The sequence below is a fragment of the Phyllobates terribilis genome, unplaced genomic scaffold (assembly GCF_046119375.1).
Source record: "Phyllobates terribilis strain yellow unplaced genomic scaffold, ASM4611937v1 Scaffold_4__5_contigs__length_816908805, whole genome shotgun sequence".
Taxonomy (NCBI): Eukaryota; Metazoa; Chordata; class Amphibia; order Anura; family Dendrobatidae; genus Phyllobates; species Phyllobates terribilis.
In genome coordinates this window covers 225,883,747-225,907,528 of record NW_027362764.1, presented here as the reverse complement: position 1 = coordinate 225,907,528, position 23,782 = coordinate 225,883,747, and the positions used below count along the sequence as shown (strand labels likewise).

The 23,782-nt window shown below is 45.4% G+C and overlaps 1 protein-coding gene across 5 annotated transcripts in view; it reads right to left on the bottom strand.

The window, feature by feature from the left end:
* Nucleotides 1–23,782, bottom strand: part of MYRIP (myosin VIIA and Rab interacting protein) — a 938,202-nt gene that overhangs the window by 223,579 nt on the left and 690,841 nt on the right. For all 5 annotated transcript variants that reach the window (XM_073678116.1, XM_073678115.1, XM_073678117.1 and 2 more), the window contains one exon: nucleotides 11,543–11,623. In XM_073678116.1, coding sequence (XP_073534217.1) covers nucleotides 11,543–11,623 — 81 coding nt within the window. The remainder of the gene's footprint in view (nucleotides 1–11,542; nucleotides 11,624–23,782) is intronic.

Below are 23,782 nucleotides of genomic sequence, written 5' to 3'. Positions count from 1 at the left end.
TATTTATACACTAAGACCAGGGAGATAATTAGCCAGAGGAAGGTAGCCTCTGGGTCCTAAAGACAGCCTCTAAGAAGATGTCTGTAATTGCCAAACATAGAGATCTCTTGCAACCAACTGCAGGGTGACTGTCACTTCAGACACATCCGTGACATCTCCCTTACATACTCGGACATGGCTAAGGTCTCTGCCTGTGGCAGAGGGTAGATATGGTCTCGAGTATGAGAGGATCCTGGAAGCAGGTCAATGGGGCAATTGTATGGTCTATTTGGAGGTAATGTCTCCGTATCCCTCTTTCAAAGACGTCACCGTAAAACCAGTAAGCAGGTGGCAGACCCAGCAGAGTAGATGGCGTCACCAGTGGCCGGACTCAACATACAGGGAAAAGACACTCCTCGCGACAAGACTGTCCCCAACTAAGCACCTCATGGAATCTCCAGTCTAGGATGGGCTCATGAATACATAGCCATGGAAGGCCCAGAAGTGCATGTAACAAGCCCAGCAGCACGTAAAAGGCAATCTTCTCTGTATGCAGCATTCCTCTCCGGAGTTCCACTTGTTCTATAACAGGAACTACCTTGGATAGGGCACTTCCATTAACATATGCCACCATCAAAGGATTCTGAAGGCATCGGACGGGAATCCGGTACGACAGCTTGCTGCATAAAGTTTCCAGCTGAACTGGAATCCAGATAGGCTGAATCAATGAACTGCAAACCTCCACATAATATGGATACAGTCAATGGTGGAGAGGTATTACTTTCGCCCAGGGTAGCCTCTCCTACAGACCCTAGGCTTTGGAGTTTCCTGTCTTATCAGGACAAGAGTGGATAAGATGATCTGTGGCATCTCTCTAGGGACGGAACCAGGCGCAACGATCTCCTCTCACGCGTTGCCTCTTGGGTACGCTCCTGGAACCTGAAATCAATCTGGATAGCCAGGGAAATTAGGTCATCTAGGGTAGCGGTAATGTCTCAGCAAGCCAGTTTGTCCTTAATCCTTCCAGTCAAACCCTCCCAGAAGGTGGCTACCAGTGCCTCATTGTTCCGGTCAAGTTCAGAATACAGGGTGCGGAACCTGACGGCATACTGGGCTACAGTCAGACCCTCCTGACACAGTCTGAGGGTAAAGGATGCAACTGAAGTTAAACGGGTTGGCTCATCGAAGATCTTACGGAACGCCCCCAGGAAGGCTTGCAGATCCGAGGTCACTTGATTGTTAGAACCCTCCTATTTGTTTTTTCCATCTTGTGTTTTGCGGTCACGTGACCATCTGCCTTTATATTCCAGCTCCGCCCTTATGGCTGTGCTGGACTTCAGTGTTTGACTGTTTCTCTAGCCTAGTGCTTTGATGCTTTTCTCTGTTAAGCTCGCTTGGTCCTCTGGGACCTCTAGTACATTTTTGTCAGTTTGTCTTTTTGTGTTCTGCAACAACTTCTCTGTTTAGGAGGTGTCCCATTTTTGTCCCAGTCCTTAGTCCTTTTAGGGACCCCTCCATTAATTCTATAGGTCTTCGTTCAGACTAGCCGAGGACTAAGGCGGGTCTGTTCACTAGGAACAGGCAGCCCGCTACATCGTAGGGATTCAGCTTAGTCTTACTATAGGGACAGCTTTCCCCTATCTTTCCTTAGTACATGTTGCAGATCATAACATTGATCCCCTCTCTCCCATAATGAGTAGAGCCATGCTAGGGCCTCTCCTCCTAAGTGAGACATTAGGAATTACACTTTTGTCCGATCAGAGGGGAATAGGTGGGCCAACAGTTAATAGTGCAGTGTGCACGAGCGTGCCTGAAATACTTAATGCCTCACAGAAAACCAAGCATAAGTAGAAAAGCAGGGCCTCAATACCTTAAGACCCAAAGAGAAAATAGACCCCTAAAAATAACTTTTATGTTTATATTTAAAAGTAGAACACACACAAAAATCTTTCTAAAAATAGAGGTACAATCAATTAAGGCCATACAGGGTTATACATCAATAAACACATAAATATATATACACAGTAGTGGGGACTATCAATTCCCTAGAAATCCCTCTCAGTCACCCTGCGTGACAGCAGAGGTTGAAACCCTAATAGTCACAATATGGCTCCCCCGTTCCACGTAATTTTTAGGGGTCTATATTCTCTTGGTTCTTATACTTAATTCCTCCCAGCTATTGGCAGGGGCATTTCCAGGAGGGTGCACGCTGCCCTTTTAAGACACGGGGAGTGCACATGTGCCCTAAGTGTGCTATTGGAAGACGTGCCCATCCCTGGGAGCAGGAAGCCGTGGAAGGAGAAGGGGAGACCGCAGAGCGACAGTGGCGGTGAGTATGTCGGCGTCCCTACTGGGAGAAGGGAGAGGAGCCATGCAGGGATGCCGATGCTGGTGTTACACAGAAATAGCCACTGCTCCTACAACAATTCCACTGCCTCTACTAAACCCAGGCATAGTAGAGCTCCTGGGTCTTACCAAACCCAGATCAGCTCTACCAGTGACTGATGATACAGCAGGGTCTGATTTTCCTTGTAAATAGGATACTTATCGATGCCGCAGTTACAATAAAAAACTATACAATGAAAAAATAGATATCCTCCAAAGGACTTTTATAAATTCTTTTGTCACGTACCATATTCCAAAAATATATATATATATAAAAAACAAAACAAATATATAATTAAAGGGAATCCATCACCAGGTTTGTGTCACCTAATCTAACAGCAGCATAATGTAGAAACAGATTTGTTGATTCCAGCAATGTATCACTTAATGGGCTGGTAGCTGCTATTTTGATAAAATCACTGTTTTATCAACAGGAGCTTACCATTAGAGGAATAGCAAATCTGCTGCCAGGCTGTTCTCCATATTTATGAGCTCTGTATAACCCTGCTCCCACCACTAATTTTTCAGTTTTCTGTGCACATTGTACATGGTCAGAAGGCTGCCAATCAGTGGGGACAGATTGCCTTTAATATAAAATACCTAAAAATTCCAAATGCAAAAAAAAAAATACATTGCAAAAATTACATGAAAGCTACAATATTAATTTATTATTCCCATGACTGTAATAACCCAATAACCCATACTGTGAAGGAAATAATTATTTGATCCCTTGCTGTTTTTGTAAGTTTACCCACTGACAAAGACATGAACAGTCTACAATTTTATGGGTAGGTTAATTTTAACATTGAGAGATAGAATATCCAAAAAAAAAATCAAGAAAATCACATTGTATAAATTAGATGAATTTATTTGCATTTTGCAGAGAGAAATAAGTATTTGATCCCTCTGCCAAACAGCACTTAGTACTTGGTGGCAAAACCCTTGTTGGCAAGCACAGCAGTCATACGTTTTTTGTAGTTGATGGTGAGGGTTGCGCACATGTCAGGAGGAATTTTGGTCCACTCCTCTTTGCAGATCATCTCTAAATCATTAAGATTTTGAGGCTGTCGCTTGGCAACTCGGAGCGTCAACTCCCTCCATAAGTTTTCTATGGGATTAAGGTCTGGAGACTGGCTAGGCCACTCCGTGACCTTAATGTGCTTCTTTTTGAGACACTCCTTTGTCGCCTTGGCTGTATGTTTTTGGTCATTGTCTTGCTGGAAGACCCAGCCACGACCCATTTTTAATGTCCTGGCGGAGGGAAGGAGGTTGTCACTCAGGATTTTATGATACATGGCACCATCCATTCTCCCATTGATGCAGTGAAGTAGTCCTGTGCCCTTAGCAGAGAAACACCCCCAAAACATAATGTTTCCACCAGCATGCTTGACAGCGGGGACGGTGTTCTTTGGGTCATAGGCAGCATTTCTCTTCCTCCAAACACGGCGAGTTGAGTTAATGCCAAAGAGCTCAATTTTTATCTCATCTGACCACCGCACCTTCTCCCAATAACTCACAGAATAATCCAGGTGTTCATTGGCAAACTTCAGACGGGCCTGCACATGTGCCTTCTTGAGCAGGGGGACCTTGCGGGCACTGCAGGATTTTAAACCTTTAAGGTGTAATGTGTTACCAATGGTTTTCTTGGTGACTGTGGTCCCAGCTGCCTTGAAATCATTAACAAGTTCCCCCCGTGTAGTTTTAGGCTGATCTCTCACCTTCCTCATGATCGAGGATACCCCACGAGGTGAGATTTTGCATGGTGCCCCAGATCGATGTCGATTGACAGTCATTTTGTATTTCTTCCATTTTCTTACTATTGCACCAACAGTTGTCTCCTTCTCATCCAGCGTCTTACTTAAGGTTTTGTAGCCCATTCCAGCCGTGAGAATTTCTATGATCTTGTCCCTAAGCAAAGTAGAAAGATCCCGGCACTCACGTGTATATAGTCAATTCATTTATTCCACTTGTAGGAGAACTACAACAAAACATTTCAGCCCCTTAAGGGCTTTTGTCAATTGACAAATACTTATTTCTCACTGCAAAATACAAATAAATGTATCTAATTTATACAATGTGATTTTCTTGATTTTTGTTTTGGATATTCTATTTCTCAATTTTAAACTTAATCTACCCTTAAAATTAGAGACTGTTTATGTCTTTGTCAGTGGGCAAACTTACAAAAACAGCAAGGGATCAAATAATTATTTCCTTCACTGTACATTAAAAACAAAAAGGTGAAAAAATGTAGCTGGTAATTTAGGTGTTAAAGGCAATGGGCACCTTTGCACTAAAATGAATGTATTTTTCAGTTGCTTCCTGATGCGAAATGAAAAAATTATTGCATGGTACCATGTTAGCCAGAAAGTCTATGTACTGTAAATACTTTTATGGCTAAAAAAGACAAAAGTATTCTAGGAGTGATACCTTTATGCGCGTCCTTAGACACACATTCAGTTGATAAGTATGGTGGTGCAGAAAGCCATGGTTTCCTGCACTGCAACAGTTATAGGGGCCCAGGATGGGGAAATATGGCCCAGGATGAGGAACATAGGAGCCCTAGAAGGGGGTAACATAGGGGCCCAGTTCAAGGAACATTAGGGGCCCAGGATGGAGACACATAGGGGCCCAGGATGGAGGAACATAGTGGCCCAGGATGAGGAACATAAGGGCCCAAGTTGGGGGAACATAGGGGCCCAAGACATGGAGACATGGAACAAAGGGGCCCAGGACCGGGAAAATATAGGCCCAGGAAAACATAGGCCCAGGATGGGGAACATAGTGGCCCAGGATGAGGGACATAGTGGCTCAAGATGGGAGGAACATAGGGACCAAGGGCAGGGGACATTATTAAATAAAGGGGACCAGAATAGGGGACATTATTTATTAGAGGGTCCAGGATGGAGTACATTATTAAATAAAGAGCCACAGAATGAGGAACATTATTACAGAAAGGGGCTAGGAAGGGTGACATAATTACTGTATGGGGGCCAGAATGAAGAACATAGATTATTAGTTTAAGTTGGCAAGTGGGGGACATAATTTCTGTTTTCATGAGGGGGACATAAGGGAGGTTCTGTTACTGTGCAAGACGGCACTATGTCGCTTTCCTTCTTTAACTTGCGCAGTGGTAGAGGTCGGGGGGAAAATGCGGAATGTGCTAAAGAAGTGATCAGCTATAGATGTCTGTGTGTTATTTTCTGCAGAGACGAGTCCTGCCTGGAAGAAATTATAGTGGTCTGTGTCGGATGAAGAAGAAAAGTGAAGATGAAGGACTTCAACTACAGAGGTTACTGATAAGTTACTCTGTTATAGATGTAATTGTAAAATCTATAAGCCATTTCATAGTTGATAGTGAATATTCAAGCAAGGCTATGATCTTCAGAGTGCAAAGGGACACCCCCTGATGTGAACAGGTAGTTAAAGAGGATTATCTGATGGATCGTATACCCGGCAGGGCTGACAGAGGAATTTTGGGCTACGACAGATTTATAGCCGGTAGAGATAACCTTTCACTTCTAGCCTGAGCTTGAACAAAAAAGCAAACAGATTACTTTTGGCTCCTTTATTTTATTCCAGTTATGAATATTGTTTTTTTTATGAACAGCAAGGGTCCTACAGGTATGAAAGACATTGTTACTGGGCTGTTGCGGCAGCACCTCCAGACTAATTTCAGTCAGATGGATGACGCTATCCATGCCACGTTTCCTATTTATAGAAAGGTAAAATCATGATGGGAAATGTGACAGTAATATCTCTCGCCTGGGGCCTCCAGGGGCAAAGATATCATGCAAATTGGGGATCCCATAATTTTCTATGAACCAGCCACATGTTTGTATATTTTTATAAACATATAAACACTGCCTACCTTTTGGATTAAATATATAAAAAATGTAATAGCTCCATTCCTCTTGCTCTATAAACTGCACCCCTAAAGCAATACGCTATCTGTAACGGGCTTCCAATCCACCTGTATAAATGATTGGTGGTAGCAGCTAGTTCCTTTTGTTATTGTGGAGTTGGCAGTGACCATACCAGGGTATATATATCCCATGCATTGGAATCATATGTGTATATACTATACGCTCACAATGATTTCCCCAATAACTGGTCTACTAGTGATAACATCTGCAGCCTCGTCCATCACTAGTCAGTTAATTATGTAATTGTCCTGACAATTGGAGGCAGCGGAGTGTTATTCCCTGACAAATGCATGATTCCCCTGTTGGTTCCTTGACAAATTGTTGGCAGAGGTGGGATCTGTGTGATCTCCCAGCTGTGTTCCCTGACACACTCTATTACCTGTACACTTACACTATATACAGAGCTCTGGTGTATAATGTCACCAGTGATCACTGTATTACCTGTACACTGTGCACTATATACAGAGCTCCTGTGTATAATGTCAGTGGTGATCATTATATTACCTGTTCACTGACACTATATGCAGAGATTCAGTGTATAATGTCACCAGTGATCATTATATTACCTGGACACTGACACTATATACAGAGCTTCTCTGTATAATGTCACTGGTGACCCCTGTATTATCTGTATACTATACACTATATATATAGCTTCTGTGTATAACGACACCGGTGATCACTGCATTACCTGTACACTGACCCTATACACCGAGCTCATGTGTATAATGGTAATAGTATTGCGATTTTTATTCATGATCAGTTTTGTAGTAGTATGCGGTCACTATGTGGTGGTAATATGAGGTTCGGTCATTGTGTGTTGCATTTCTCCCTTGTATGTGGTACTATTTGTTGATCACTATGTGGTGGTAATATGTGGTCCAGTCATGATCTGACGCTATTTGTCCCTTGTATGTGATATTATTTGTCTTGGTACCGTGGATTTTGTTCTAAATGGAGGTCACTTTCTCTCTGATATCAATAAAAGAGAAGATTCTTTATTTCCATTAGAGATTAAATGCTTGGAAATTTAACCCTTCCCCATCCTGTGACTATAAGACAGTAGCAAAGATGCACTTACAGTGGTTGTCTGGTGAAAACAAGTAATGATTGGAGTCCAACTGCTGGGACCCGGCAGAATGTGGAACTTTTATCACCATAAGGAAATGGCCCCACTATCAGTATTTGGTCAGTATCCGGTCAGTATTTTTTTCAAGAGTGGGAGACAAAACCAGGAGTGGGTGATAAATGCAGAATTGGTACTCTAGTTTCTATTATACCTTTTCTCTGATTGTTCCTCACCTGGTTTTGGCTCCCACTCTTGAGAAAAAATACTGACCGCATACTGACCAAATGCTGATAGTGGGGCCGCGGCCTTAGAATGGAACTCATGTATGACTCGACCACTGATCCATTCATTCCCTAAGTGGCTGCCGAGCACTGCACTTGGCGGTCAAACATCCAACTTGCCTCTCCATTTTAAAATGAGGATAAAAGTGTTATGTCAGGGATAAAAGTTCTCCATTCACTGATCAATACGTTATCACCTATCCTGTGGATTGGTGATAACTTGTTTCACCAAATAACCCCTTTAGTGCAAACTACCGTATTTGTACCGTATTTGTACTTGTACCGTATTTGTCAGTTACGGTGTGCACACATTAGATGTGCAAGAGTCAACTGTATTTTAAAGCCGAATCTACACTGTAATGGGGATAACAGTAGTGTAGGCCCCTACAGTCAATTCCTCCTATGGACCCCAGACACTCCAGTCCAACCCTGAGCATATACATAGTAGATCAGAACACGTTTGCATGGGAGGGGTGCGTCCGGAACCTCACAAAAGTAAAAAAAAGTTTTTCGGTATCAGGGTATTTGATGAAGAGTATATAGGAATAAAGTGCACATAGCAGTGTGCAGGAGCAGGGGTAGAACTACACTGGCGGAGTATGAGTGTACAAATAGAGAAATGGATTCACATTATCAGTGTCTCATTGGCTCTACAAGAATTCCTACAGCAAAGCTAGTTTATGTAGCATCATCATGGACACACAAGGAAGTGACATGTGAGGGGGCCTTGAAATGAAAACAAGCCTTAAATTTAATGTAGCTTTGTTATCTTAAAATATCAACCAACATACAATGGCAACCAAAAGTTTTGCATTTTTTTTTAAAACGTGTGATTACTTCTATCTGGTTGTTGTGATGCCATTTTCCTGGTGATTTTAGTAAACCGGATGCAAATGGTTGTCAGCTATAAGGACAAAAATTTGGTTTGACATCATTTTATCTCTTTATGTGTTAGTTTTCAACATTTGCTGGGCCAAATGTTTTGCATATTTTGTTGTGGGTAGTCAAATTTTGCCTGATTTTTTTTATGTGTGTGTGTTTAGGATAAAACATGGCAAAGACAAAGCCAGATTTATCACCAGATGTCAGGAAGCTTATTATTCTGAGAGTGAAGTCAGGCAAAAGCCAAAAAAGAAGTAGCTATGGCATTCAACTGTTCTCAGAGTCAAGTATCACGCATATTAAAGAAAGAAAAAGAAGATTATGGAACAGCTGACAAACCTAGAAGTGGACAACCATGGAAAAACTTCCTCCAGAGTTGATCACATTATTAAAAAAAAGTCAGTATCTGATGTCCATAAAAGTGCTGTACAGATTTCGCACGACATGAAAGAAGAATATGGGGTCAAAGTGAGTCGCCAAACTGTGGTGCAACGGCTAAGAGCAGTATGGTTGAATGGTTGAATTCCAGTCAAGAAGCCTTTCATCTCTGCAAAGAACAGGAAGGTCCGACTCGAGTTTGCCAAAGAACACAGCCAATGGAAAGAGATAGATTGGTGTAAGGTGTTGTGGTCGGATGAATCCAAGTTAAATTTTTTTGGTAGTTATGTCAAGCACTATATATACAACCCAATTTGAAAACGTAATGATGTAGGGTACCAAACACCTACAGTAAAACATGGTGGTGGCAATGTCATGGTTTGTGGCCGCTTTTCTGGATCTGTCATTGTCCCTCTGCATAGAATTGATGGAAATATGAATGCTACCATGTACAAGGATATACTGGAGAATGTAATGTTGCAACATGCTAAAACCAAAGTAGGCAGGGGATGGAATTTCCAGCAAGACAATGATCCTAAGCAAACATCAAATTTAGTCAAAAATTGGTTAGCAAAGAAAAATGTTCACCTGTTGCAATGGCCAAGTCAATCACCTGATTTAAACCCTACAGAGCACCTTTGGGATGAGTTAGGGCGATGAGTTGAGGCCTGTACCCATAGCAATAAAGATGAATTGTTTGCAGATTTGCAAATGGAATAGAGCAAGATCCCTCAAGATGTCTTGAATACCCTAGTGGCTTCAATGCCCCGTCAGTGCGGTGCAGTAATTAAAGAGGTTATGCTACAAAATACTAAGTTATGGCATTGTAAACAATGAATTACTCTCTATGTTGTGATCAATAAATAGTATATGCAAAACTTTTGACAGTCCGTTTTTTTTTTTAATTAAATGACCATACCTACAATATATTCCAAAGCATTTTGGTTACAATTAAGGTCTTGCATGATGACAACTTCATGTACTTTCAATTCATCACCAGGGAAATGGCATCACAACAACCAGACAGAAGTAATAACACTTTAACAAAAAATGCTAAACTTTTGGTCGCCACTATATGTAAATGTCATTTTTCCCATGTCAAAGGTGTCCATAACCTTTAATAACTAATAATTAACAATGTACAGTTATGGCCGAAAGTGTTGTCACCCTTAAAATAGTTCCAGAAAATGAAGTATTTCTCCCAAAAAAATATTGCAATTACACATACTTTGTTATACACATGTTTATTTCCTTTGTTTGTATTAGGACAACACAAAAAAAACTGAGGGAAAAAAAAGGAAAATTAGACCTAATTTCACAAAAAACCCCCAAAATGGACAAAATTGTAGGCACCTTTCTAAACATATGGGAAAACAACTTTGTTTCAAGCATGTGATGCTCATTCAAACTCACCTGTGACAAGTAACAGGTGTGGGCAATATGAAAATCACACCTGAAACCAGATAAAAAGGGGAGAAGTTGACTCAACCTTTGCATTGTGGGTCTGTGTTTGCCACACTAAGCATGGAGAACAGAAAGAGGAGAAGAGAACTGTCTGAGGACTTGAGAACCAAAATTGTTGATAAATATCAACAATTTCAAGGTTATAAGTCCGTCTCCAGAGATCTTGATGTTCCTTTTTCCATGGTGCACAACATAATCAAGAAGTTTACAACCCATTGCACTGCAGCTAATCTCCCTGGATGTGGACAGCAGATAAAAATTGATGAAAGGTTTCAACGCAGGATAGTCTGAATGGTAGATAAGCAGCCACAATAAAGTTCCAAAGAAATTCAAGATGTCTTGCAGGCTCAGGGTGAATCTGTGTCAGCGCAAACTATCTATTAACATTTCAATGAAATGAAATACGATGGCAGGGGATCCAGGAGGACCCCACTGCTGACACAGAGACATAAAAAGCTAGACTGTAGCTTGCCAAAATGTATGTGAGTAAGCCAAAATCATGTGAAAGCATCTTGTGGACAGATGAGACCACGGTAGAGTTTTTTGGTAAAACACATCATTCTATTGTGTACAGAAAACAGAACGAGATCTACAAAGAAAATAGCACAGTACCTACAGTCAAATACAGTGGAGGTACAAAGATGTTTTGGGGTTGTTTTGCAGCCTCTGGCACTGGGTGCATTGACTGTCTGCAAGGCATCATGAAATCTGAAGATTACCAAAGGATTTTTGGTCGCAATGCACTGCCCAGTGTCAGAAGGTTGGGTTTGCATCCTAGGTCATGGGTTTTCCAGCAGGACAATGACCTCAAACATACTTCAAGAAGCACCCAGAAATGGATGGATGGATAAGCCATCAATATTAGATTGATGGAGTTCTATCATCTTTTAGGCTGATTACTACTTGCCTGCACTTTATTTTTTTAGGGGCCATTCAAGATATTGCAGCGCTGTTCCATTAATTGGAACAACCGTGTAAAATACAACCACTAAAAAAATGGTGCACGCAAGTACAAATCAGCCTGAGAACTGCTGTAAACATTCGAAGGGCCTCTTCAGACAGTTGACCAGGGGTAGGGCCAACAGTTGGACCTTTACAAAACTAATTAATGGCTTAAAGGATAAGTCATCACACTTACATGACTAAATAACCTCTTTAATATTATGAAAAATAGATATTACCTTGTGTCTGCCTGTAGAATGTTGAGTCACTCCCACAAATACTTCCTTCATTTTCTAAACTTTCATCAATAAAACTTCCCTCTGAAAAGAAAGAAACCATGTTAATATCAGGCTATATAAAAATAGGACTATCTGAAAAAAACAAACTATTGATTCTTAAGGCCCCCATACACATTAGACTAATGTTGGCCGAAGCCGCCAATATGGATGGATTCAGACGACAATCTAATGTGTATGGAGGTGACGGACAACTGATGATCAAGGGAGACGTTGATCAGTCTGATTTTTGACGGCTGATAGTTTTGTTTTCATGGAAATAAGCTGCTTCCAGATAAGTCTGGTGAATGAGTGCTCCTCTGTATGGGAGAGAGGGCTGAAGCATCATTCGGCCAACAGCCATCAAATGTACTGTATGTGGCCAGCTTTACTCTATTTATCTCCTGATTCTCTTCATTCCTGTATGGATAGGGTGCATTTTATAAGTTGTGACCAGTCCTGGGAATAACCAAACTTTTTCAGCATAGGATCTACACTGAGTTATGAGATCTATAATGAGAGAATGAATTGTTGAAGGATGTTGCTGTATATATTTTACATGCCCCATTTTCATGCAATATGCTAGTTAGATACTGAACTACTTTTTTTTATGAATAAGTTTTACAATTTTTTCACACTATTGAGAATGCAGGAATCTGGAGCAGAAAACTTTAATTCAGGCTGAAAACGGATATGTAAAATGATGGTTACTATTAGATGGTAACATAGGCAATATCCTTAACTGAATACACTGGACCAACCAAAGGCACAATCTGACTGCCAATTGGTAAACTGTTACCGATCGACTGTCGTTGAACTTCCTGTTTATACCGGCAGACCAAAGCAAATTAGATTGCTCAGTGCACATACTGTAGGCTGCCATGGTTCTCACCACTGTGACTCCTATTTACACAGGGTGATGCATCACGGAGAACAATGATATTTTATGCTGCATAAGGCTATGTGCACACAGTGTGTTTTTAGTGCGTTTTTTTCCATGCAGAAATGGGCCAAAAATGCATTGCAAACTTTATCCCATGGTTTCCTATGACATTTTGCAAGTTCTGTGCACATGATCAGGATTTTTCCTGACTGAATTTCATGTGCAAAAAGAAAAGCAGCATGTTCATTCTTTGTGCGTTTTTGCCTGCGAGTTTCTTATACAATGCATTGGCAAATCCGCAGGCAAAAACGCATAAAAAAACACATAAAAACGCATCAAAAACAAAATCCACAGCGTTTTTGCAGCCAAGAGGTGCAGAAACGCGGCAGAAATTTTCCTGAACGTGCGCACATAGCCTAAAAGACCATTTAATGCGATGAAGGAGGGTTGTGCTCATTCATAAGGTGATTGGTAGCCTTTTTACATGGCAAGATAATTGGGAGCCAAATAACGCCTGTTTACAAATATTTTGCAGTATAAATACCCCTTTTGTCATTGTTGACAGGACTAACTGATTTGCCATTGTTATATTCTTAACTGTTGTAGTGTTCAAATAGATAGCATTAATAAGATAAGCCGGGTGGTCATTGCTCATTGCTATAGTCACAATTTTTGTGCTGTTTTGTCCTCCTTTTTCTCAAATGCTATCTTTATTTGGAATGGATAACTCCTGTAGTGATGGGCGAGCACTAAAATGCTCGGGTGCTCATTGCTCAGGTCGAGCACATTGGAATACTCGGGTGCTCGACCCGAGCAATGAGCCCAATGTAAGTCTATGGGAAACACGAGCATTTTTCAGGCGGCTCCCCCCGGTGGTCTGCAGAAGGCCTAAAAATTGCCCAAATCGATGGGAACAGTGCTCAAATGACATGGGAACAGCATGGGGAAGACCCCTGGAAGCATTTCTGACTCCCAGGTCACTTCTGTCAACAACATTGTCAGAGGTATTAAGCCACTTTTACGGACTCACAATAAAACATACAAAAACTAAACCAAAATGGATTTTCCTGGGAAATATGTTAAGGAACATCCTTTCCATGACAATAACTTGTATATAAAGCAAAATAAATTACCAAAACCAAAAAAGCTCCTCCACACCTTAGGCTATGTTCACACGTAGCGTTTTTGATGCGTTTTTGCACTTTAGCATTGCTTTCAATCGTGACAAATGCATTCACCAGGAATTGTAATTTTAACATTTTACAACCTTATCTGGCTATGTGGTGTATGACATATCATCAGACACATTGTGCTTCATTTATGAAGGAGGGCATCTGAAAGTCACAAAGCCTATTTTTATAGGGCCATCAGGCGGCCTTTACTATTCGTAAAGGGCCAGCAGTCGGCCCTCACTATTCTTAGAGAGCCATCAGCTGGCTATGTTTTATTGTTCACATTACTAAAGAGTGGGTCTCCTATAATGTTATTGTGTATGGCAGGGCTGCCCAAAATTTGGACGCACCCCAATACCCCTTTGAGGAGACTTAGAGGAGGGCCTCCAGAAAACAATGTTCCCATTATTAGGAAGTGGGTCTCCCATTGTGTTTGCCTATGCAGTGAATGCAAGGGTTGCCAAAAATTTGGAGGCACTCCAATGCACCTTGGAAGAGACGTGGAGGTCAGAGGGCCTCCTGAAAACAATGCTCCCATTATTAGGAAGTGGGACTCCCATTATGTTTGCCTATGCAGTGAATGCAAGGGTTGCCAAAAATTTGGAGGCACTCCAATGCCCCTTGGAAGAGACGTGGAGGTCAGAGGGCCTCCTGAAAACAATGTTCCCATTATTAGGAAGTGGGTCTCCTATTGTGTTTGCCTATGCAGTGAATGCAAGGGTTGCCAAAAATGTGGAGGCACTCCAATGCCCCTTGGAAGAGACATAAAGGAGGGCCTCCTAAAAAAATGTTCCCATTATTAGGAATTGGGTCTCCCATTGTGTTTGCCTATGCAGTGAATGCAAGGGCTGACAAAAATTGGGAGGCACTCCAATGCCCCTTGGAAGAGACGTGGAGGAGGGCATCTTAAAAAAATGCTCCCATTAGAAAGAAGCAGGTCTCCTATACTTGTAATGCCGATGCACTAAGTGTATGGGCTGACAAACATTTACCCCTGGGGGAATACATGAACACACTGTATAAAAAAATTTTTTACGGACATCATAAACACCCTTTAAAAAAATTATGTGGGTGTTGCATTATGGACTACGGTCACCCTCGTGATATGGTGGTGGAGGATGAGGATGAGGAGAAGGAGGAGGACAAGAGCAAATATCCAAAATCAGGAAGCGTATACCCATGTGTGGGTGTGAAGAGGTGCATGGGAATACACCTCCAAAAAAAGAAACTGGATTTGAGTTTATGTTACGCTGCAATCAGTAGGTGGTGTTGAGAAGTCTGGCTCAATCCAGCCCTTGTTCATTTTTATAAGAGTCAGCCTTTTCAGCATTTTCAGTTGACAGACGGATGCTTATCAGTTATAATTCCACTAGCAGCACTAAAAACCCGCTCTAATAAAACGCTGGCGGCAGGGCAGGCCAGGACCTCCAAGGAGTAGAGAGCCAGTTCATTCCACGTATCCAGCTTGGATACCCAATAATTATAAGGCACAGAGGAATCACGGAGGACGTTGGTACAATTGGCAAGGTACTCCCTCAGCATCTTCCCAAACTTTGCACTCCTTGTGAGAGTACCCTGCGCCTCAGGGCCTGTGCGATGGGAGAGGCTGAGAAAATTCTCCCAGAACTTTGACAGTGTTCCCCTGCCTCTGCTGGATTGAAGTTGTGTCTCTCTCGTCTGTACTCCTTGGTTGTCCAACGAACTGTGACCTCTGCCGCCAGTGTTTTCAGATGGGAATTTTTTTAATAGTTCCGCAACAAGGGCCTTCTGGTACTGCCCCATTTTTGTAGACCTACAAACTTCTCTTTGTAGCGAGTGTCACCAACCAGTAATGACTTTCACCCAAAATTTTGAGAATGCAAGGGTCATGGGAAAGGCAGCGTAACATAAACTCAGCCATGCGTGCCAGACTGCTAACAGGCAAGACTTCCGTGTCCTCACGAAGAGGATGACTGACCATGCTCTCCTCCTCCTCTCTGTCCTCTGGCCATCCATGCTGAACAGATGGTATGACAGTTGTGCAGGTAGTACCGTCTATAGCGCATTAAACTAGCTCCTGTTCTTCCTCCTCCTCTTCCTCATTGGCACCCAATCCACGTTGGGGTGAGATGAGGCTGGGCTGTGTGTAATCACCTTGTATGGTTTCCTGCTCCATCTCATCGTGCTCCGCCTGCAATGCATCCTCTTTGATTGTGAGAAGTGAGCATTTCAGTAGACAGAGAAGCGGAATGGTGACGCTAATTATGGCGTCATCGCCGCTCACCATCTTGGTGGAGTCCTCAAACTTTTGGAGGATGGTACATATGTCTGACATCCATGTCCACTCCTGAGGTCTTATGTGTGGAGTCTGAACTGAATACTGACGGCCTTGTTGATGCTGGTACTCAACAACTGCCCTCTTCTGCTCAAAAATCCTTCCCAACATCTGCAGTGTAGAGTTCCAATGCGTGGGGACATCACACCTCAGTCTGTGAGCCGGAAGCTGCAAAAGCTGCTGAAACACGGCAAGGGCGGCAGAAGCTGTAGGTGACTTTCCAAAATGGGCACACAGGCGGCGTACTTTAACAAGCAGATCCGGCAGCTCCGGGTAGAATTTGAGAAACCGCTGAACCACGAGGTTAAGCACATAGGTCAGGCATGGTACGTGTGTGAGTTCGCCTCACCTCAGAGCCGCCACTAGATTCCGGCCATTGTCACACACGACCATGCCGGGCTATAGGTTCAGCGGTGTGAGCCACAGATCTGCCTGCTCTTTCAGAGCAGTCCACAACTCTTCAGCATTGTGCAGTTTCTCACCTAAGCATATTAGCTTCAGCACAGCCTGTTGCCACTTGGCCGAGGCAGTGCTTCCAGCTTGTGACTGATATGGTCATTTCGGAGATGGAGGCTGAAGAGGAGGAGGAGGCTGAGGAGGATGTGGTGCAGGAGCTGTAGACTGTGGGGGCATCCCTGATTGACCTAGGGCCCGCAATCCTTGGCGTCGGGAGGGCACGTTCTGTCACAAGGTCCGACTGGGTCCCAGCATCCACTATGTTAACCCAGTGTGTCGTCAGCGAAATGTACCCTCGCTGCCCACAAGCACTTGTCCACGTGTCCGTGGTTAGGTGGACTATCTCAGTAACTGCGTTGTTGAGGGCACGGCTAATGTTTTGGGACACGTGTTTGTGTAATGCGGGGACGGCACACAGAGAGAAATAGTGCAGATTGGGTACAGAGTACCAAGGGACCGCTGCCGCCATCAGGTTGCGGAATGCTTCCGTCTCCACGAGCCTAAAAGGCAACATTTCGAGCGCAAGCAGTCGTGAAATGTGGGAATTTGATAGTGTGGCCTGTGGGGCATTGGCTGCGTATTTGCACTTGCATTCCAAGGACTGGGGTATGGACAACTGAACGCTGCGCTGGGACAAGGACGTGCTTCCTGATGCTGCTACTTGAGAGTGTGCAACGACAGGTGCAGGGCAGGAGGCATCTTTGCATGCACCATGAACAGGGGATTGGCTTGCATGCACAACAGCGGATGAAGCAATGGTGCCACCAGCAGACACTGTTCCTGGACCCTGGGGTTCGGCCCACAAAGTCGGGTGCTTTGCTGCCATGTGCCTGATCATGCGGATGGTGGTCAGGCTGCTAATTTTGCCACCCCTGCTGATGCTGGCGTGGCAAGTGGTGCAAATGGCCTTTTTGGGGTTATCGGCAGAGTCTTTAAAAAACAACCAGACTCGGGAAGACATAACAGTTGTACTGGCAACTTCCTTCATGTTGGTCTTACGGGTGCCTTCTGTCTGCGGCCACCACACTGCTTCTTCCTGCCTGTTGGGGTGCTCTGCCTCCTTCCCCCTGTGCGCTGTTCTCCTCGCTCTGCATGTACTCCTGCCAGGTTAGGTCAGTTACTATATCATCCAGCACCTCGTCTTCCACTTCCGCACCTTGGTCCTCCTACTGACTTTCTGGAAATTGTGTCTCATCATCGTCCACCTCTTGTGACACTTTCCCACCATCGCATTCGTGTGACCGTGGCTGCTCAAATATTTTGGTATCGCTACATGCGATCTCCTCTTGCCCTCTTCAAGTAACATAGTAACATAGTTTTTAAGGTTGAAGGAAGACTAAGTCCATCTAGTTCAACCCATAGCCTAACAAGTTAATCCAGAGGAAGGCAAAAAAAAAACATGTGGCAAACACTAAGCTCCACATTGGGGAAAAAAATTCCTTCCCGACTCCATACGACAATCAGACTAGTTCCCTGGATCAACACCCTATAAAGGAATCTTGTATATATAACCTGTAATATTATACTTTTCAAGAAAGGCATCCATGCCCTTCTTAAATTTTAATAGTGAATCACTCATTACAACATCATGCGGCAGAGAGTTCCATAGTCTCACTGCTCTTACAGTAAAGAATCCCCGTCTGTGATTATGATTAAACCTTCTTTCCTCCAGACGTAGAAGATGCCCCCTTGTCCCCGTCTCTGGCCTCAGAGTAAAAAGATCAGTAGACAGGTATTTGTACTGTCCCCTCATATACTTGTACATAGTAATAAAATCACCTCTAAGCCTTTGTTTTTCCACAGTAAATAACCCAAAGTGTAATAACCTGTCTTGGTATTGTAGACCCCCCAGTCCTCTAATAACCTTGGTCGCTCTTCTCTGCACCCTCTCTAGTTCAGCTATGTCTTTCTTATACACTGGAGACCAGAACTGTACACAGTATTCTAAGTGTGGTCGCACTAGTGACTTGTATAGAGGTACAATTATGTTCTCCTCATGAGCATCTATGCCTCTTTTAATGCATCCCATTATTTTATTTGCCTTTGCAGCAGCTGCCTGACACTGGCCACTAAACGTGAGCTTGTCGTCCACCAATACACCCAGGTCTTTTTCAGTTACAGTTTTGCCCAGTGTTTTACAATTAAGCATATAATTAGACATTTTATTTCCTCTGCCCAAGTGCATTACCTTACATTTATCCCCATTAAAGCTCATTTGCCATTTATCAGCCCAAGCTTCTAGTTTACATAGATCCTCCTGTAATATAAAATTGTCCTCCTCTGTATTGATTACCCTGCAGAGTTTAGTGTCATCTGCAAATATTGAAATATTACTCTGTATTCCCCCTACAAGGTCATTAATAAATATGTTAAAAAGAAGGGGGCCCAATACTGACCCCTGTGGTACCCCACTGTTAACTGAGACCCAGTCTGAGTGTTTTCCATTAATAACCCCCCTTTGATTCCTATCACTGAGTCAATTCTTAACCCACATACATATATTTTCCCCTATCCCCATTGTTCTCATTTTATGTATCAACCTTTTGTGTGGAACTGTATCAAAAGCTTTTGAAAAGTCCATATACACAACATCCACTGTATTTCCTTGGTCCAGTCCAGAACTTGCCTCCTCATAAAAACTGATCAGATTAGTTTGACAGGAACGTTCCCTTGTAAACCCATGTTGATATTGGGTCATGAGGTTATTCTTCTTCAGATACTCTAGTATAGCATCTCTTAGGAAACTCTCCAGGATATTACCTACAGTAGAGGTTAAACTTACTGGCCTATAATTTCCAAGTTCAGTTTTTGTCCCCTTTTTGAATATTGGCACCACATTTGCAATACGCCTGTCCTGTGGTACAGACTGTAATGCACACGCCCGGGCTGAGCGGTGTGTGCGTGTGATTCCACTGGACCTTGCCGGAGAGTGAATGCCTGGAGGGGCGTAACTAGGTATTCACCCGATCCGACCAGGGTCGCACGACGGCATACGACGCCAGTGCACCAAGGAGGAACCGAGCAGAGGGACCAGGTGCTACTCCATGACAGACCCCGGACACGGCTGTTGACCCACACAGGGGAATACAGGAACAGGCTGGTTAGGCTGGCGCACAGACTGGTGGGTATAGGCAGGCACGACTGGTGTGCAGGCAGGCGAGTATGCAGGCCGGGGGGTACAGGCAAGCACAGCTAGAGTGCAGACAGGGAGGCACTAGCAGGTAGGAACACAGGCGGGATAGGACCCAGTACACACTGGGACTCAGGAACAATACAGGCAGAGGGGTACAGGCAAGCACAGCTAGAGTGCAGACAGGGAGGCACTAGCAGGTAGGGACACTGGCGGGATAGGACCCAGTACACACTGGGACTCAGGAACAGAACCACAGATGTGGCGGACAAACACAGCAGAGTGAGGCCGCCCAGAGAGGTGAGCGAGAACAGGGCAGGACAAGGCCGCCTGGAGCGGTGAGCAAGAGTAGAGCAGGACAAGGCCGCCAGGAGCGGTGAGCAAAGGGTCAGAGCTGAGCGAGACTGCCGGAGCAGTGAACAAGAGTAAAGCAGGACGAGACCGCCTGGAGCGGTGAGCAAGAGTGGAGCAAGACTGCCGGAGCAGTGAGCAAAAGGATAAGAGCGGAGCGAGACTGCCGGAGCAGTGAGCAAAAGGGTCAGAGCGGAGCAAGGCTGCCGGAGCAGCGAGCAAAAGGAGTCAGAGCAGGCTAGAACCGCTGGAGCGGTAAGCAAAGGAGTCAGAGCAGGCTAGAACCGCCGGAGCGGTGAGCAAAGGAGTCAGAGCAGGCTAGAACCGCCGGAGCAGTGAGCAAAGGAGTCAGAGCAGGCTAGAACTGCCGGAGCGGTGAGCAAAGGAGTCAGAGCAGGCTAGAACCGCCGGAGCGGTGAGCAAAGGAGTCAGAGCAGGCTAGAACCGCCGGAGCGGTGAGCAAAGGAGTCAGAGCAGGCTAGAACCGCCGGAGCGGTGAGCAAAGGAGTCAGAGCAGGCTAGAACCGACGGAGCGGTGAGCAAAGGAGTCAGAGCAGGCTAGAACCGCCGGAGCGGTGAGCAAAGGAGTCAGAGCAGGCTAGAACCGCCAGAGCGGTGAGCAAAGGAGTCAGAGCAGGCAAGGCTGAGCAGGGGGGACAGGGCTCTGTTCACACGGAACAGACAGGAAGGGAAAGGCAGAGCCAGATACCCACAGGGTACTTGCAGTGAAGTAGCGAGTGGACCACAAACTCACAAACGGGAGTACAGAGACAACAAGCAGGAATTAGGTACGAGTTCAGACTCTGCAGAAAAAGGAAGGGAACGGACATAGAGGCAAAACAGGTAAAGGATAGGAGAGAGTTCAGACTGGAACTGAGTGTACGGAGGAGACCGACACTGCAGCGGAATACAGGAGCGGGTCTGGGAATACGGCCCCCAGAGAGGCAGGACGAACAGGCAAGGAGCGTGTTCAGACAGGACAGACAAGATACAGGAGCGGGTCTAGGTAATCGGCCCCTAGAAGGCGGGAGGAACAGGCTAGGAGCGTGTTTAGACAGGACAGACAAGATACAGGAGCGGGTCTAGGTAACCGGCCCCTAGAAGGCAGGAGGAACAGGCTAGGAGCGTGTTCAGACAGGCCTGGAAATACAGCCTCCAGGATAGGCAGAAAAGAGAACACAGAACGGGACCTGGCACCTTCAGAGTGCAAGCACACACTGAATGAAACACTATGCTCAGGCAGGGATTGATTGGAGCAGCTGAGCTATATACCAGGTGACAGACAGCAATAGGCTGAGGACGCACAAGGGGTGTGACCCACAGCAGGTACAAAAAGCAGGAAGTGATCGGGCGCCGCCCTTAAGCAGCAGAAACAGACACAAACAGACAGCATGGAGGGAAGCCAGAGAGACATTCTGGACAGGAGATCAAGTGCGCGCTCTTGCACAGTGGGAGATGGACCACTATGCAAGGACGCCGCCAGGTATGTTACAGTACCCCCCCCCTTACGCCCCCTCTTCTTCAGGCCTGCCAGAATCTTCCGCAGGGAATTCGAGGGCCAATTCTTCACTTCAAAGAGATCACTTCCACTGTCCACCGGAAAAACTGGTCTCCTCTGGGTAGCTAGGATGCTACCTCCCATCCAGCCACCCTTAGCAACAGACGAAACGGGTGGAGTACCAGGAACAGCACACAAGGAAGTCTCTCTCCACATATTTTCAGGTGGCACCTCAGAGGGTACAGGAGACAACTGGAAGTCCTCCACCGGGTTGGAGGGGGACAGAGACTTGGGGGTAATCTCTGCTTCGAGGTACATCTTGTCAAGCTCACAGGAAGAAATAGACGGGTTATCAGGTACATAATGAGGAAAAGTCACTGTCTCTTTGTTATCTGGTGGTACCCTGGAGGATTCAGGAAACAACTGGAGGTCCTCCGCCGGGTCAGAAGAGTGCAGAGGCTCAGAGAAAACATCTGCTTCAGAGTACACTAGGTCGGACTCACTGGACGAAGCAGGCGAGGTATCAGATCCAGGATATAGGAAAGTCTCTGTCGATTCACCACCAGGTGGCACCCCGAAGGGTTCTGGAGACAACTGGAGGTCCTCCGCCTGGTCAGAGGGGTGTAGAGACTCGGGAGTAACCACTGCTTTGGAGTACACTAGGTTGGACTCAGTGGACGAAGCGAGCGAGGTATCAGGTACAGAGTATAGGAGAGTCTCTGTCCTTTCGCTACCAGGTAGCACCCCGAAGGGTTCTGGAGACAACTGGAGGTCCTCCGCCTGGTCGGAGGGGTGTAGAGACTCGGGAGTAACCTCTGCTTCGGAGTACACTAGGTTGGACTCACTGGACGAAGCGAGCGAGGTATCAGGTACAGAGTATAGGAGAGTCTCTGTACTTTCGCTACCAGGTAGCACCCCGAAGGGTTCAGGAGACAACTGGAGGTCCTCCGCCTGGTCGGAGGGGTGTAGAGACTCGGGGGTAACTACCACTTTGGGGTACCCATTGTCAGGCTCACAGGACGAAGCGGACAAAGTATCGAGTACCGGGTGTAGAGAAGTCTCTCTCCATTTGTCATCGAGTGGTATCCCGGAGGATTCAGGAGGCAACAGGGGGTCCTCCGCCAGGTAGTAGAGGTGCACAGACTCTGAGGTAACCACAGCTTTGGAGCATCCTTGGACATGCACACCGATTAAAGTGGGTGAAGCATCTGATGCCGGGTGCAGGAAGTTCTCCTGTGTGGAGTCTGGATGGGCAGAAGTCTCTTCGGGCAGGAGAACTGGTGCACTACCCACGCACATTACCCGTTGGGGCTTCTCCGGGATACAGGAAGATGAAGCTTCAGTAGGGGCTTCAAGGTTGGGGTCAGGAGGTCTCAGGGAGGACAGACCCTGGCGTGACGGCTTGCCTCTACGTCTAGCACGTCTGGACTGCCTCTTGAGGTTGGGAGAAGTATTCCGGAAAGCGTAGTCACCCTGTGAGGATTCTGGGTGGGCAGTAGTCTCATTGGGCTGGAGGACTATTGCGCTACCCACACACATTACCCAATGGGGCTGCTCCGGGATATTGGGAAGTGAAGCTTCAGCAGGAGCCTCCGGGTTAGGATCATTGAAGACCATTAGAAAGGCCACCAGGAAGGCCATTAGGTCCAGGAGGATCGGATCCTGTGTTTCATATAGGGGGTTGATCCATTCCAAGGCATCACCCGCCAGGTAAGACATAATGAATGCCACCTTAACCCGATTGGTGGGAAAACATAGAGGGTAGAATTTGAAGTGTAGCATGCATTGCTCCACAAATGCACGACTTTGTCTTGGATCCCCATAATAACGTAGCGGATCCGCAGGAACGAGAGCAGATAGATCCATCTGGACGGGTGCGTAATTCGCCTGGAACTCAGCTAAAGGGAAAAAAAAATTTATTTATTTATTTTAATGCATGTATTCGCTGGAAAACTTCTCAGAGAGCGAAGGCCGTGGGGCTCAACGGGAACCATGGCCTGAGCATGCTGTAATGCACACGCCCGGGCTGAGCGGCGTGTGCGTGTGATTCCACTGGACCGTGCCGGAGAGTGAATGCCTGGAGGGGCGTAACTAGGTATTCACCCGATCCGACCAGGGTCGCACGACGGCATACGACGCCAGTGCACCAAGGAGGAACCGAGCAGAGGGACCAGGTGCTACTCCAGGACAGACCCCGGACACGGCTGTTGACCCACACAGGGGAATACAGGAACAGGCTGGTTAGGCTGGCGCACAGACTGGTGGGTATAGGCAGGCACGACTGGTATGCAGGCAGGCGGGTATGCAGGCCGGGGGGTACAGGCAAGCACAGCTAGAGTGCAGACAGGGAGGCACTAGCAGGTAGGAACACAGGCGGGATAGGACCCAGTACACACTGGG